The 14,303-nt window shown below is 39.6% G+C and overlaps 1 protein-coding gene across 3 annotated transcripts in view; it reads left to right on the forward strand.

Annotated features, from left to right (window-relative positions):
* GOSR1 (golgi SNAP receptor complex member 1) overlaps nucleotides 1-12,304 on the forward strand; it is a 31,126-nt gene extending 18,822 nt beyond the window's left edge. For 2 of the 3 annotated variants that reach the window (XM_082493184.1, XM_082493185.1), the window contains exons 7-9: nucleotides 1,367-1,396; nucleotides 10,276-10,358; nucleotides 11,667-12,304. In XM_082493184.1, coding sequence (XP_082349310.1) covers nucleotides 1,367-1,396; nucleotides 10,276-10,358; nucleotides 11,667-11,791 — 238 coding nt within the window. In that variant the 3' untranslated portion in view covers nucleotides 11,792-12,304. Of the gene's footprint in view, nucleotides 1-1,366; nucleotides 1,397-10,275; nucleotides 10,359-11,655 lie in introns of all 3 variants that reach the window. The other variant, XM_082493186.1, reaches the window with a different exon arrangement.
* Nucleotides 12,305-14,303: the final 1,999 nt, after the last annotated feature.

The following is a 14,303-nucleotide window of genomic DNA, read 5'->3' on the forward strand; positions in this document are numbered from 1 at the left end:
CGCACGCGCACGCTGCGCAACGTGCTCCTTCACCGTGCCTCCAGCTGGAGGTGGGGGGGGACCTCCAGAATTTCTGTGGGTTGAAGAAAAGTTCCAAATCGGGCAGCTCCGGCTGAGTCAGAGGCAGAACTGTGCTGCGCCGGAGGCTGTTGGTACCTTCCCTTCCTGAGATGGCAAAACACTCGGAACAAGGAGGGCGGAAGATGAAGACGGTCGTGCCCTTTCAGAGTCTTTTAATCCTTTCGGTTTAGCAGCAATAAATTCTGCATCAATACTGGAAGCAGTATCCAGTACAACATAAAACTTCTTTCTATCAGATTGATCTCCTTCCTAACCTGCAAACTCGCGGTTTTTTGGTTATTCTACAAGAGTTTGTGTAAATCTGTGGGGTAACCAGAGCAATTGTAGGGGTGCGTCGCTGTTTCCGCAGTATGGGAAGCGGGGCTGGCGTCACCTGTGCTATGTCAGTGTTACATTTGAGATAGCGATTGCTTTAACAAGATATGTTTTCCTGGGCTTTCATAATTGGCTGTAAAACAGTGATTAAAAACCGGTCTATAATGGGTTGAGTACAGAAAAAGAGAAATTGCTCAAGTCTTCTGAGGATCTTGTTTGTCATCTTAATGTCACGCATTCGTTTTTAAATGAATGTTCTCTCTGTGGTGCCGTATTTTAGGCTGTCGTTTTCCCAGCGATGCTACGTAGAAAATTAATGTGTGGCAGTGAGGGGAAAGGGGCACGTGCTACCAAAGTCTTTCTCTTACAGATGGCATGTATTCCGTTCCCCATAAGCATCATTTAATTCTCATCCAACCGGTACTACTATAGAAAGAACTTGCCTCGTTAACCGCCATAAAACAGCGTTTGGTAAACTAGCTCTGAAGCAGGGTTTGCAGATGTTGTTATCTGGCACCAAGCCTCAGTTTTTATTGTTAATTGGGTTTTTTTTGAGGGGGTGGGCAGGAATGACCAGGGTTAAAGAGAAAAAAAATAGGTGCTTCCTTCTCTAACACTCTTTTCCAAACTGTCCTGGGCTCCTGGTACACATCAGGCTCAGTTAACATTAATTAGCCAGGAATCACAGAGCCCATTCCCCTTCTTCTGTATTCTCAGTATTTTGTGTGTTCTGAGCATCTGTTCTTGCACACAGTTAGGAAATGCTGCTCTAGAGGACACTGTGTGCGTCTTCTCCAAGGACTCTCACGTATACCAAATCTATGTAGTAGCAAAAAGTGACAATATCCTGAAATAAGACATTCTAAGGGAAAATTGTGAAGGATTATGTTATGGAGATCTTTGATTTTTATAATCTAAAATTGAGCTGGTTCCTTTTTTAACTTCATTTTTTTTTTCTTTTGGCTTTCAGCTCAGATCGACTGATAGAAGAAACAATAAGGTAAGAATGAACTTAGTAATTTTCATTCTTTTCTGTACAATCAGTGTTTACATTGAATTGTGTCCAAAGATATCAGTCATTTTGTTTATACAATAACTGCATTGTTCACGACTCAAAGGCAGTATTACAATGAAATGGTGGTGGGTTTGGTTTTTTTCCCTATTCAATATTGACAGAATGGTGTTGCTTAAATATTTTATTTGTCCTAGTTTAGAAAATTCAGGCTTCTGTTTAAGAGTGAATAGCCCCTACAAAAACAAAGGGAATGAAAGAGCAGAGTGAAACTCAGGTTGAGCTGTTGAGGGCTATTCCAGTAGTCGATCTGTTTCTTGTCATAGTAACACTCTTCTACAGCGTGATTTTCTGTAATCCTTCAATGTATTCAGCACCCTCGTGTGCAGCTGATATAGGTAAGGGCTTTTACCACGAGGGCTTGAGAGGTTATTGCTGTTGTATAGTTACTTATCTTTTGGTTTTTTTACGTGGTTCGAATACTTGAGTAGTACCTTCTCTAACTGATCTAGAAATTTTATAACCATAGCATCATAAATTACTTTTATCATCCGTGCCCTTCCCAATCTTCCATTGAACTCTGGGATTTTGCAAACCAATAATTCAGAGTGCCTGACTTAATGGTTTTAAATTTTAGATTATTGCTTTAAAAAAAAAAGGGAAGGGGGGGAGTAAGAAATCAAGATATGCTTTCAGATAATGCATGTACTGGCATAAGTGATCAAGAAGAGTAATTAGAGGTGCAGCAAGGCTCTATGTCCATTAAGGGCTGGCTAGCTTAAGTACATACAGTGGGCTCAGTATAATTAACATGGTGGAAGAATGTGTTAAACCACATTAATATGCAGCGATGAACCAGAAGTGGTCAGTATAATAATGTCTGAAAATGTGGATGTAATCTCAACTCAGTGTCATAAAGACATCTGCCAAACTTAGCACAGTCACTGTGAATATTTGTTTTACTTTGGATTCTAGTCCTTTCCTGATGAAAAATCCTCCCCTTCGTTGCCATGCTTGTAGCCCTACTTTCCGGTCTCGCGAAAATGCTCAGCGTTTGTTGGATCTCTTACTTGCTGCCACTCCAGTAACTACAGCACTAAACAGCATATGGTGATTTATTAAGCTTAATAACCTGCAAAATGACTCGTATGTTATCGTTTGAGCTCTTCGCCTGGCCTCTTGATGATGTGTCATCAGAGAAGCTGAGACTACGCCTGTGTGTGATAAGTGAACCTCTGTGCCCATTTCCCTGTGCAAGGGAGCGTAGCCCCGGAGCTCGCAACAGCGCAGCTGCCTCAACGTTCGCCCAGGGCGCTCCATCGGTTTTGAGCCTGCTCAGGAGCTCCGTGGTACCACCAGCAGGTGTCCTGGATGGTTTAAAACTGCTTTGAGGTTCCTTTGTGTGACCTGCAGCCCCATGGTCGACTACAAATCGGCTGTCTCCGCAGTGACTGCTTCTCAGGCAAGAATCCCTGCCGCACGGCTTGGTTCAGGGCTCCTCGGTGCTGTTGACTGAAGCCATTCCTCCTGTTAATAAATGAACTTTGATTTTTTTTTTTTTTTTTTAAGAGGCTGCATTTCAGCACTCCTTGATGCACCGTTTATTATCTCTAGTAAATGAACTTCTTCTCGTAGTTGTTGCCAAAAGTGTTCTACATTTCTTTTTGTAGAAAAAGAGGGGGTTTTGGTAATGACGTTGAGTAGGAAATGTAGTTTCATTTATATCGTCTTCAGTTCCGACAGTGTTGAAACCAGGGTGAATTTTTTGGTTTGCTCTTTTTCCTGTTATTCACAGGAATTTGCAGGTGTTCAGGTTTGATATTAATTGCTGGTCAACCCTGCTGCATTTTAAGTGAATTTACCAGATAGAAGTTTACCCAACTTCTGATTATCAATTGCTTTATCTATTGTAAACCAGGTAGAAGAGGGAGCTGTGCAGGGGAGGCTGTTTGAGTGCAGATTCCTTGAGTGAAGTGAGATGTAGTTAGCTCATTCCGGCTACTAATACTGCTCTGTCTCCAAGGTTTGCATCTGCTGGAGTTCGTTACTCGTTATTTGGGTGTAATTCAGGAATTTAAGACATCACTTTTTATTTTTTTAGGGGTTGTTATTAAGCAGTGATTCTAAAGACTGGAAAGCATTTTTCTGTGTGGGCAGAGGCTTTTGTGGAGAAGCTGCAGAGCGGTGACCCCGTTGCCCGGCCTCTGCAGCCAGCGCTAATTGTGAAAGCCTCGCTCGCTCTTTCTGTAGAGAAGTGACCCGAGAAGTGCGGAGCCCGAATCTTCCTGCGTGTGATTCCTCCGCAGGAGCAAATGTACGTGCAAGAGAATTTACGGGCACCTAAGCTGAGATGATTCAGTAACTAAAGCGATGGGCAGGGCTGTCGTTCCAGTTGTTTAGTTAGTCCTAAGCTTTTAATCAATTTTAAAATGAATGACATGATACGGGTTCTTACTGCAGCATATTTCTTTCCAGAAACGAGTGGGATGTGATACTTTGTACTGCAGTTCTTTTGGAACAGCGTTCACTTCTCTTGGCCAGATTTAAATATAAGCATAGATTTTGCTTAATATGTTTGGTGTTCTCGGGTTTTCATTTTCAAACATTATCACTTCTCCAAAATAGCGAACGATTTATTTCTTGTTTTCCAACAACTTATATTTTTAGGTTGGCTCAGTTTGAATATTTTTATAGTTTTGCGTGTGCAATGTGACAAGTTCTTTGGATTTTATTGTGAAACTGTTTCTGAGGCCTCATTCAGGCTGATTTCTCAGTGTTTGTATATTAACAGATTGGACTACTCCACTTCCACTCTGAAGCCAGACCAAACCCATAGATTTAACTTAAAAAAAAAAAAAAAATTCTCTCTATATTTGGGGTATTTATTTAGGAAATAATTAGGACTTAATAAAAGGGAAAAATTCACTTGCATTGAATCTTGACTTTGCAGAATGGAAAGGCGGGAATTAGATTTTGAGTCTTAGCGCTTTTCAGAAGAGCCTTGCCGGAGCGTCTAGGCAAAAATCACTTGCATTTCTGGGGAAATGTCTCTTTTGTTTTCATTTTAGGCTTCGTCAAAGTACACAATAATCTTTAAAGTAATTTGAAAGATTTTGTCTGTGTGCGCATATGCATACATATGTACACACGTGTATATTTGTAGATACGAATATATAGGTAGGTATGTATATGCAAAAAATAAGTGATATAATCAGAATCTTTGCCAATTTAAAACTAGATCTTGCATTTCTATGCAGAGTCACAGAGTCCATTCCCTTAATCATAGACGTTGTCATGAATTTAAAGGAGCAAGTATGATTCATGGAATACGAAGTGAAGCAGAAGTTCCAGTAATACATGAATTATTTGATTTTTTAAAACCCGTCTTGTTCCTTTAGCACTTTGTTTTAGTTCTTCATCAATGTAGATTTGACTGAGCTGTCTCAGTGGATGAAGCAAGGAGTTGACGTTTTGGTACGTTTCACTTGATAAGACACTGTATGTATATAACTGCTATGTGGGGTGAAAACACCCGACAGCATAGACATCTGTCTGGGTAAAACCACTTTGCTTCCGAGTCAAGCAGCATTAAAAGCGTAGCTCTGTGTTTTAGACTAGTTTGCCTGTGATAATGGCTGGAAGCGTTTATTACTCTCTACTTTTTCGTGCCAGTGAAAACTGCAAACTATGTACAGATATCAGTTGGTTTGCTTTTGAAGAGCAGTTTGGTTGCTTGCGTACCCGCAGCGCTACTGAGCATTCAAGGACAAGCTTGAAACGTGAGTGAAATGTCAGAGAAATACGGCTGCAAGCACAGGAATTTGAGATACTCCTGCTGATTTGTGGAAGAGGTGGGTGGGCTTTTTGCGGCTGCGACCTTGGGCTTACCTAGAAGAGATTTCTCCAGTAGCGCAGCAATCGTTAATGTTGTACTTCAGCAGCGCTTTAATATTAAACACGGAGAGCAGAATGCCATCTGGTTTTAGAAACTTGGTTTACACCCAACTCTAGTAGTTCGAGCCAGTGCAGCACCGAGAATAGTTCATGCTAATTTCCAAATGAGACGTTAAATCAGGGTCATCCTGATTCCAGTAAGAAGCATTTAATCTTTTACCGTAAACGTTGTGTAGAAGTTTCAAAACATAAGAAAAAGGTATTCTTGATGCGGGGAGATTACGGTGGCGCGTAACTAAATGGGGCCAATATTTTGAATGGGAAGAATATGATTAATTTTCTGAAAGAATGCATTTGTCAGTGGAGAAATGGCAACAGTAAGTCAATGAGCATATGTTAGGGACGGGAATGAAACCAAAACTGGCTAATGAAGGATATGAGGAAGCTGCAGTACGTACGACTGTACGAGACCAGTCAGTAGACTAGTTCCCCCGAGCTGTGTGTTTTCTGGTCGTGGTTACATTTAATAGTCTCATTTAGAGATATAAAGGCTTAGGTAAACCAGCTCGTGTTTTGAGTAATCAAATTATATGTGAAGAACAGTGCTTTTTAGTTGGATTTTGACTTGTTAATGGTAGCTAGAACCCGGTTAAACTCTTGTTCATGGATATCACAACTCCATTTCATTACTAGACTATAGCTTATGAAAAAAACAGAATCACTACAATTTTTTTTTTTTCAGGGCTCTTCAGTAAAACCCAGCCCATCGAGCTAAATATTTTTCAAAATGAAGAAGGTTCCAATCTTACGACCTTTTTTTTTTTTTTATATGTATGAAATGGACAGTTTCACTCCTTAGATGTTAAAGCGGGAACCTTGTGTTCCATGATGATCTGTAATAATTATTTCCAAAGGCATTTTGGAGATGTCTCGGGAACACTTTATATCCTGGCAATCATCCTGTGTTTTCACTTCTGTAAATTAATGGATGCCTTAATGAGTCATTGGATGCATCTTATGAAAACATGTGGCTTAATTCAGGAGTGCATTGAGAAATGCTGTATTAAAACTTCAACTGGGCAAGTGTCAAGTCAGTGTGGGGGTGTAAGATAAGAAGCTGTAGGTTACTGAGCAAACTTTCCTGTGTACAGCTTAGGAAACTTTTTTTTTTTTTTTTGCAACGTAGTTCCTAGTAATTCAAAATTTTCCAGGTGCTGTTCTCAATAGCAAATGTAATGTTTGTAATGTTGCTTTTTACTTTAGAATACTAAAGTGTTTGTAATGTTGCTTTTTACTTTAGAATACTAAAATACCTATGTGCTGAGTTTTAAATGTATATAATCTGTCAAATCCTGTATCTTCTCATGTATGATACGATTCGATGTATTTACTGTTCTAATTTTGTAGCCCCTTTTTCAGCCCTTGATGGTAACTGCTTTTTCTATATTGATACACAGTTGTTTGTTCAGAACTTCTGTTAACACCTTCTCTTAGATGCTTTTCTTTGTGTACTCATGCGCTGTTGCGATAGGCAGTGATGTGATTCTTGATTTATCCTCCAATCTAATTTTCACTTTCTCTTCTTGTAGTTTTAGCCCTGAAAAGGCTCTCCTGTGTAATGCAATAAATGAGTTAGTTGCGTTTATGGGTTAGGTGAGTTCGCATATCCGCAGCAACAAGCACAGGCGATGTGCTGAGTGGCAGTACTACGCAATCTGAGAGGAGAAGCTTTGTAGACTTTCTTCTGTTCTTTTTGCAGAAACGAAGAGCATTAGTTAATGGATTCTGGCAACCCCTTTATAAACACCAAGGAGGCGACTGCAAGTCCTCTTGCTTCCAGTTAACTATGAGTTTCATTTTCACTTTGTGCTGATTTGGCAATTCAAAAGTATAAAAGAAAAAAAATGCTCGAAGGTTTTTATTAGTTCTGCCACGAAACTTCCATTTATTTATTTTTTTTAATCTAATACTTCAAAACTTAGGATGTTAAATCTATTCTTACAGAGCTGCTGATTGAAAATGTCAGGGGTTTGCCTACATGTTACCAAACTGTTTATATTCTCTTTGTGACTGATAAACTCCTAATTTCCTAATCTATGTCCAAGTTTACCAGAATACTAATAGAACCTTAAAATAATATCTTGATCTGCCCTGTTAATGCATGGTGTTCTATTTAAAAGAAATTGCTGTGTAGAGCTTTTGGAGGAGTCTTTTCTGTGACCCTTCTGTCGCCTATGGCTCACATATGTGTGATGAACTTGCCTTACTTTCCAAGGTATTCTGCCACTGCTAAAAACAAAGTCATACCACTTATAACACTTGGGCTTTGGCTTGGTGATTTCTTCGTTTTTATGGGCAAAACCAGAGTTGGAAAAGGCAGCCTCCACCTGAAGAGGCAGAAGCAGATTTTTTCCTCTTTTGTTTTTCTTTCTTTTTGGGGGGTTTTCTATTTTTTTTTCCTTAAAGTTTGCCTGGCACATTATGGGAAGGCTGAAGATCCCATATCAAGGGCTACTTGCGATGGAGTAGGCAGATATCATGGAAGGGAGCCCAAAGGAACTCACCGCTCCAGAACTACTTTAGGGATCATTGATCTGGGCTGTTTTCTTCTTTAAGATGTTTGTGAACTGTGATACTGACCTTGCGCTGGAAGCCTTGAAGGACGATCGGGAGGTTTGGCTCCGCTGGTTTTTGCCAGCTTTTCTTGTGATACTTACTGTAGTGTCCCGGTGGAGAAGGCAGTGGTACGTCAGGTGATCCAGAGCTGCTCATTCCAAATGTTGTTTTGTTCAGAGAGAAAATTGAAATAAAATGTATCGAATGGTCTTTGTTATAAAAATGTCAGGGAGGCCAGTTCTTTGTTTAATAAGTGTACAGGTATAGTTTGTGCGTGTGACTTTTCCTACCAGATTTACCTGGAAAGATACACTAAGGTGTGTTTTTTATCGCTTTCCGGTACTAAAATGCCACGTCAACCAAACTACTTCAGAACTAGTACCTGGAGAAGTGATGTTTCAACATTTTAACTGTTACGGAAAGATAACCCCAAAGCCTTGAAACCCAGATGAATTCAGTACAGGACAGTGCTTGAGGACCAGATGTATTAAGCAAGTGCATTCAGAGAGCTCAGTAGTAAATATTAAGGCTTTATATAAAATGCAGTGTCCAGTTTATACTGCAGAACTTGAGAAAAATGTTAGGCTTGCACTGTGGGTTTCCGTGCTTTGGACCTGCCCCTTCTTAGAAATAAAACTCACATGAGCTGTGATTTTTGTATTGTGTTTGTATACAGACACTGAGTGTGAGCAAGCATAAAATGCTCTTGAAAATTTGGATGTCTGTATTGGGTAAAAGAAGCAGTTTGCGTTTTCCTATCTGTTCTCCTCTGAAAATACAGCGTTAGTTACCTTTTCTCATATTTATGTCTCTTATTGTGGCGATCCACTTAACTTTTATTCTTCCAGAATACTTTCCCTCCATATTTAAGGCTCATAAACTTGTCTGGAAACATGTTTTAATTGTTGTTATTCATGTAGGTATAGTCAACAGCCTTATAGGTGTCATTTTCTGAGTTATTATCCAGTCACGTTGTATTTATGTCCTATTTTGTTTATTTTTGAAATGCCCGCCAGCCAAGGAGAGCTGTATTTGTCATACTGTTCCTTCTGAAGCACCGTATCTCCAGAGCCTAAACTTTTATATACTCTTTCTCTAGATGTAAATGAGTCTGTGCAGTTGGTCTTGATAAAGCTGTTGCATTTGAAGTAGCCCCATGAAATGCTACCTGGGGCTACAAGTAGTAGCCTACCCTTTCATTTTCCATCCTATAACTCTGTTTTATGAGCTGAAGAGAAACTTAAAGTAGAGAAAAAATTTTGTCAGCTGAGTAGTTCTTCAAAATCTTCAACTAAATGTCTTATTTTTAAGAGCGCAGTTGCTTTTTCCAACTTCCAGAATGTATTAAGTTTGAAATAGGAAATTCGGATTTATATTTGCCTGTATTGTGTTCTTATATTTGGACAAGCTTATATATGGATGCATAGCTTATATATGGATACAGCTGGACCGTGTATTCGTAAAGAAGCAAAGTATGGAAACTTGTTTACCCATGGATGATACTCTTAATTAGGACCAAAGCTCAAAAATGTATTTTATCTGTGCTGTGATGGAAACATCATTTGATATGATGTCATTATACAGCAGCTCCCTCAAGTCCAGCTTACGGAAGACAGTCAGGTGGGACTTGCTGGCTGGGAAGAGACGTTAATGCAGGAGAATCAAAGCTTTGTCCACTTATCTGGAGTCGGAGGACAGTGTTAATCTTGAGTGAAAGCAAGTAGAACCCAACGCTTCAATGTGTTTAAGTGTCATCAAAGACCTGGTGACCATATGTCCCAGCTTAATGGTCCAGAAACCTTCTGTGCGAAGCTCCGTGAGCTGCGTCAGGTCTCAAACTGCACTTACGTCTCCTCTCAACCAGCACGTTCGCTTGGCAAATTGATTTTTAATTGTGAGTCAGCTCTTATTTGCTTAATACTCCTGCAGCCATCATATCCTGATGGCAGACAAGAAATTTCATATGCTCTCTAGAGTGAAAGCAAGGATGGGGCTTCTGTGATTAAACAAACTTCTAAATTTAAAACTTATGCCAGAAGAGTACCTTTAGGTTTGCTTGTAATGTAGCACCGTTTTTTGTTGGGGCTAGGGGAGACGTGCCAAAACCCTGCCGGTTTCAAGAAATCACAGTGTTTTCAGTTGCTAATGGCTTTGCATAAAAGAGCAATCATTTAAGTGTAAAGGATAGAGATTAATGGAAAAAAAAGGGGTTTCATTCATATTGCTTCACCTCATTCATTGTTCTCTAAAGAAGCCTTGCCTGCTTGCTTTCCTCTTGTTTTAGCTGTAGATTATTCTTAGCACCAACAACTTGATCCACTCTTTTTTTTTTTTTTTTTTTACTTTTTTTTCTCCAGCATTGCCATGGCAACTAAAGAAAATATGACTTCGCAGAGAGGGATGTTGAAGTCAATACAAAGCAAGATGAATACCTTGGCTAGTATCCTTTCCTAAAAAATTGTGCTGCCAGTGCATAAGAAGAGGTATAGTACAATTTTTCACTCTGTCATTTGGGGATCAAAATGCTTTGCAACGTCAGTGGCTGTATAACCCTTACTGGTATTGTCATTAGTGACAAACAGACCATTTTTTTTACCAGTCTCACTTGATAATCTGACCGAAGCATCTTAATGATGAATGTGGGGAGTAAGTTGTCCTTACTCAAATTTGAATACTGCATGTAAATCAACCTAGCTTAATTTTCAGGTAGAGGTCTGCAACGACGTTTTATGGCCTTCCCTGCTGTATGTTTTTGTAAAAGTATAATTTCACTTTACTTCTTGCTTTTTCCTTTGAAGGCTCTCCAGAGCGGGAGCTTGGCATACGTTGCTGCCTGGTGTGGTTTACAGCTCCGAGTATTCATGACCTGAGTATTCTCTTGTCTGAGTCTTGTTAAGGTTTTGGCTTATTGGTTTCTCTTTACATTTTGTGCTCATGGCTAAAGAGTGTGCTGGATTGTCAAGTCATGCATGTTTGTCGTTTTCCCACTTATTCCTTCCTTTCTGCCATAAGGGCCCAAAGAACAACATTAGCATCATTTGATTAGACAGATTACATCCTGAAGAGATGTATCTGGGTAACCCATAAATTTCATTACAGTTCTTAGCAACTGGCAAGAACAAAAAAATTCAATAAGCTTTGGCCTTAAAAGATTCTTGGTTAAAAGACATGAAGCTCTGAAGCTTATTATCTTGTAGACGATTGTATTTTGTACATTAAAAGATAGATTTACATCTGCATTATTTTACAGTAGGAGGAGTTCTTCCCTATGTGCTATACTTGAGCAGTGTGTAGTCATGCAACGTGTATGATTTGCTCAGTCGAATGCCTTCAGTTGGTCCCTTCACCAGTAACAGAATTCCGTTAAATAAATTCCACAGATGTTTCATATAACTGCCCCATATTTTTTTTTCATTCTCATTTAAACATAATTATTAAAAGTAACTAAGCCTCACATAAGGGAGATTAAAGTATATCAAATGCTGGTGGTTTAGGTGATCAGGTGATGAATTCTGTGTAAATGTGAACTCTTAAGCTGCTCTGCTCTCTCTTTTCTCTGATTGTGTGTGATTAGTGAAGCAGGTGTAACCCTGCTAGCTATCCATCAGGTTTTTACCTGCATCTGCTTTCTCCAGCTTCTCCAGTAGTTCTGCATTTCTTGCGCTACTGGGACTTCCACATACAGAATTTGGGACTCCTTAGTGAAGATGCAGTTTGCTGATATGACCTTGACTCAGACTCCTTAAAGATAGGTTCCCAGCAGTGAACAGCCTGATTCAAAGGATCAACCTTCGGAAACGACGAGATTCCCTCATCTTGGGTGGCATTATTGGCGTCTGTACCATCTTACTGCTGCTGTACGCTTTTCATTGATGGATGTTCCCCCATGGACTCTGCTAAACTCATCACCACCATCCCTCTCCCCCCAGTCAAGGAAAAGCGAGTGGGGGAAGCAACAGACTTCGTACAGCCTGCTCGTCATGGCTGGGAGCATCAGCGTGATGTCTAGAGCTTTTGATGGTAGACCACGACACTGGTTTGGGGTTGAAGCTGCCGTGTTTCTCCTTCCCTGCCATACATCTTCCTTTGGTTAAATTTTGTGGGATTTGTTTGTCTTTAATTCCCTTTCTCACTGTAAGGTAAGCAAATATGGGACGCTTACCAGAACAGGTAGAACAGTTTCTGTGCTCAGCGGTGCTGGGGAGGTCTGTTGTTGGCTGGTAAGTGGGAAAAGATGGTTATATTTGCCTTGGGTGGAAACTCAGCAGGAAGCCCCTTTCCCCTGTAGGGCAAGTACTGAAGGCTTTTGCCCTGTGAGAAGAATATTGCAGCTTTAAGCCGTCGGGTTGCTTTACTACTAAATACATGTTCTGTAATTCTTTTTAACTCATGGTTGAGATACTAGTTATTTCTGCATAATTTGTGCTGTGAAAACTGTGCTTCACACAAATTCCTCCAAGTGTTTAAAAAAAAAAAAAAAAAAAGAAAAGGTTGTGCAGTTCACTTTCTGCACAAAATATGTGCAAATGTTCCCTGTGAGGGACATTTATAAGGTTTCTTGTGGCTTTAAAGGGACTAACAGGTCCCCCTTTGTAACAAGGGAGCACAGTGCCCTAGCAGCTGTTTACTATAGTGTTCAGTCATCTGAAAAGTGACCAAACATGAGTTCACCTAAAAGTAGCCTTTTGGGTGTAAATACTTTGATTTTGGCTGGCATCGTAAAGGTCTTTATAAAGACATGATAAGCAGGTTGAAAAGTCTATATTGTAATTTAGATAAAGTTATTCTAATAGCATTAATATTTTTACACTGTAAGTAGGATATAATCTAAACCGTCAATTGGAAATTAAAATTATGATGGTTATACCTGAGGCAAATGTATCTGCGTGCAAAAGTTTTGGACATAATTCCTCATAGTAAAGAGTTGAATGTATGAATAGTGACACAAGTATTATTTACCATTATCTGGGGGGGAGGGATTTTTTTTTTTTTTTTTTTTGTCCAGACACGCAATATGAATCCTGTTGTGTTTGCGTCTCCAAACAAAGCTGACGTCAGGAATGGCTTTGATATTGCAGATTGACAAATTACGTATTTTTCTGCTCTTTCAACAGCTCTTTTCCATCTGTCGTATCATAACCCAATAAATTCAAACTGAATCACTGAAATGTCTTTCTAAGAACTTAACTCTTTTCACAATCAATCCATTTACAACGCTCCTACCGGGTTTCATGTATGCCATCACCCGCAAACGTCAGATAGTCTCCAGGTTCTCCTCTGGAGCAGAGTCTAGCGGGATGGACCCGATTTTTTACTGCTTTTTATAGTGTCTGTGAAGTACCTGTTGGAGGGAGTAGAGACTTGTGCCTGTGTAGTGTGCAAAACCACACCGTTGCGCCTAAAATGTTTGTATGGATCTGAAGGCTTATTTGCAGACTAATAACTTTGTGCTAAAAAGTCGACAGAGACTTCTAATTAGTCATCTCATCATTGGGATTAGAAAGCATTTGGAATTAATGTGTAAAACTGTGGGGCTTGTATTTTAAATAAAGGGTGATTATTTGGTTGATTTGGGAATGTTCCTGGTTTGAAATGAAGTGTTTATTAAAGGGGTTTATGAAAAACCTGATGGATAAAGGAGGTTTATTAATGAATCTGTGTGTTGGGAGATCAAACCTCTTCTTGATGCTTTTTCTCTGATTCCAACCCCCCCTCCTCCCCCCCCGAGGGACCCTGATCAGTCGTGCTTCTGTTTAGGATCCGTAGGATTTGGTTGCTATATAGTTGGCAATATGAGATCTGCAGTACCGTAAATAAATTCACTTATTTAATCTTATAACCAGTCTTTTTACTGGACTTAATTGATTATTGGATGCATATATTTAATCTTATTGTGTGAAAAAGCTGCTATGGAAAATATGTAGATTATAATAAATATGTAAACGTAATCGATTTTTCATGTTATGAAAATGTTATGGAGGAACTGATATATTTTATTATAAAATAAGGGAAATATGCTGAATTATCTCTGATAAAGCTTTACTGGAAATGGTTTCAGTGTTGGCAACCCCTCCGTGGTTTTTATTTGTATTGGTTTGAGACGGGGTTTTGTGTTGAAAAATGCATTTCATTAGCCTTGCAGTTTCCCCTTCATCGTCGTCTTGCAGTCCTTTAGCAACGTGAGCAGGCGTTCTGCTTTGCTCTCTGAAGTGGTGTGCTTGCGTGTAGCCCAGGGAAAAGACTTGCTAATTCTCCTGAACATCTCTAATAACCTGCACCTGCCGTTGGGGCAATGGACTGTACACGAAAACGGTGGATCGTAGTATTTAATCTCAAACCCCAAAATACAGGGCTGTGCATCTCCTGTTGCTAAATATGTTCTCTT

The sequence above is a fragment of the Vanellus vanellus genome (assembly GCF_965231255.1).
Source record: "Vanellus vanellus genome assembly, chromosome: 19".
NCBI lineage: Eukaryota > Metazoa > Chordata > Aves > Charadriiformes > Charadriidae > Vanellus > Vanellus vanellus.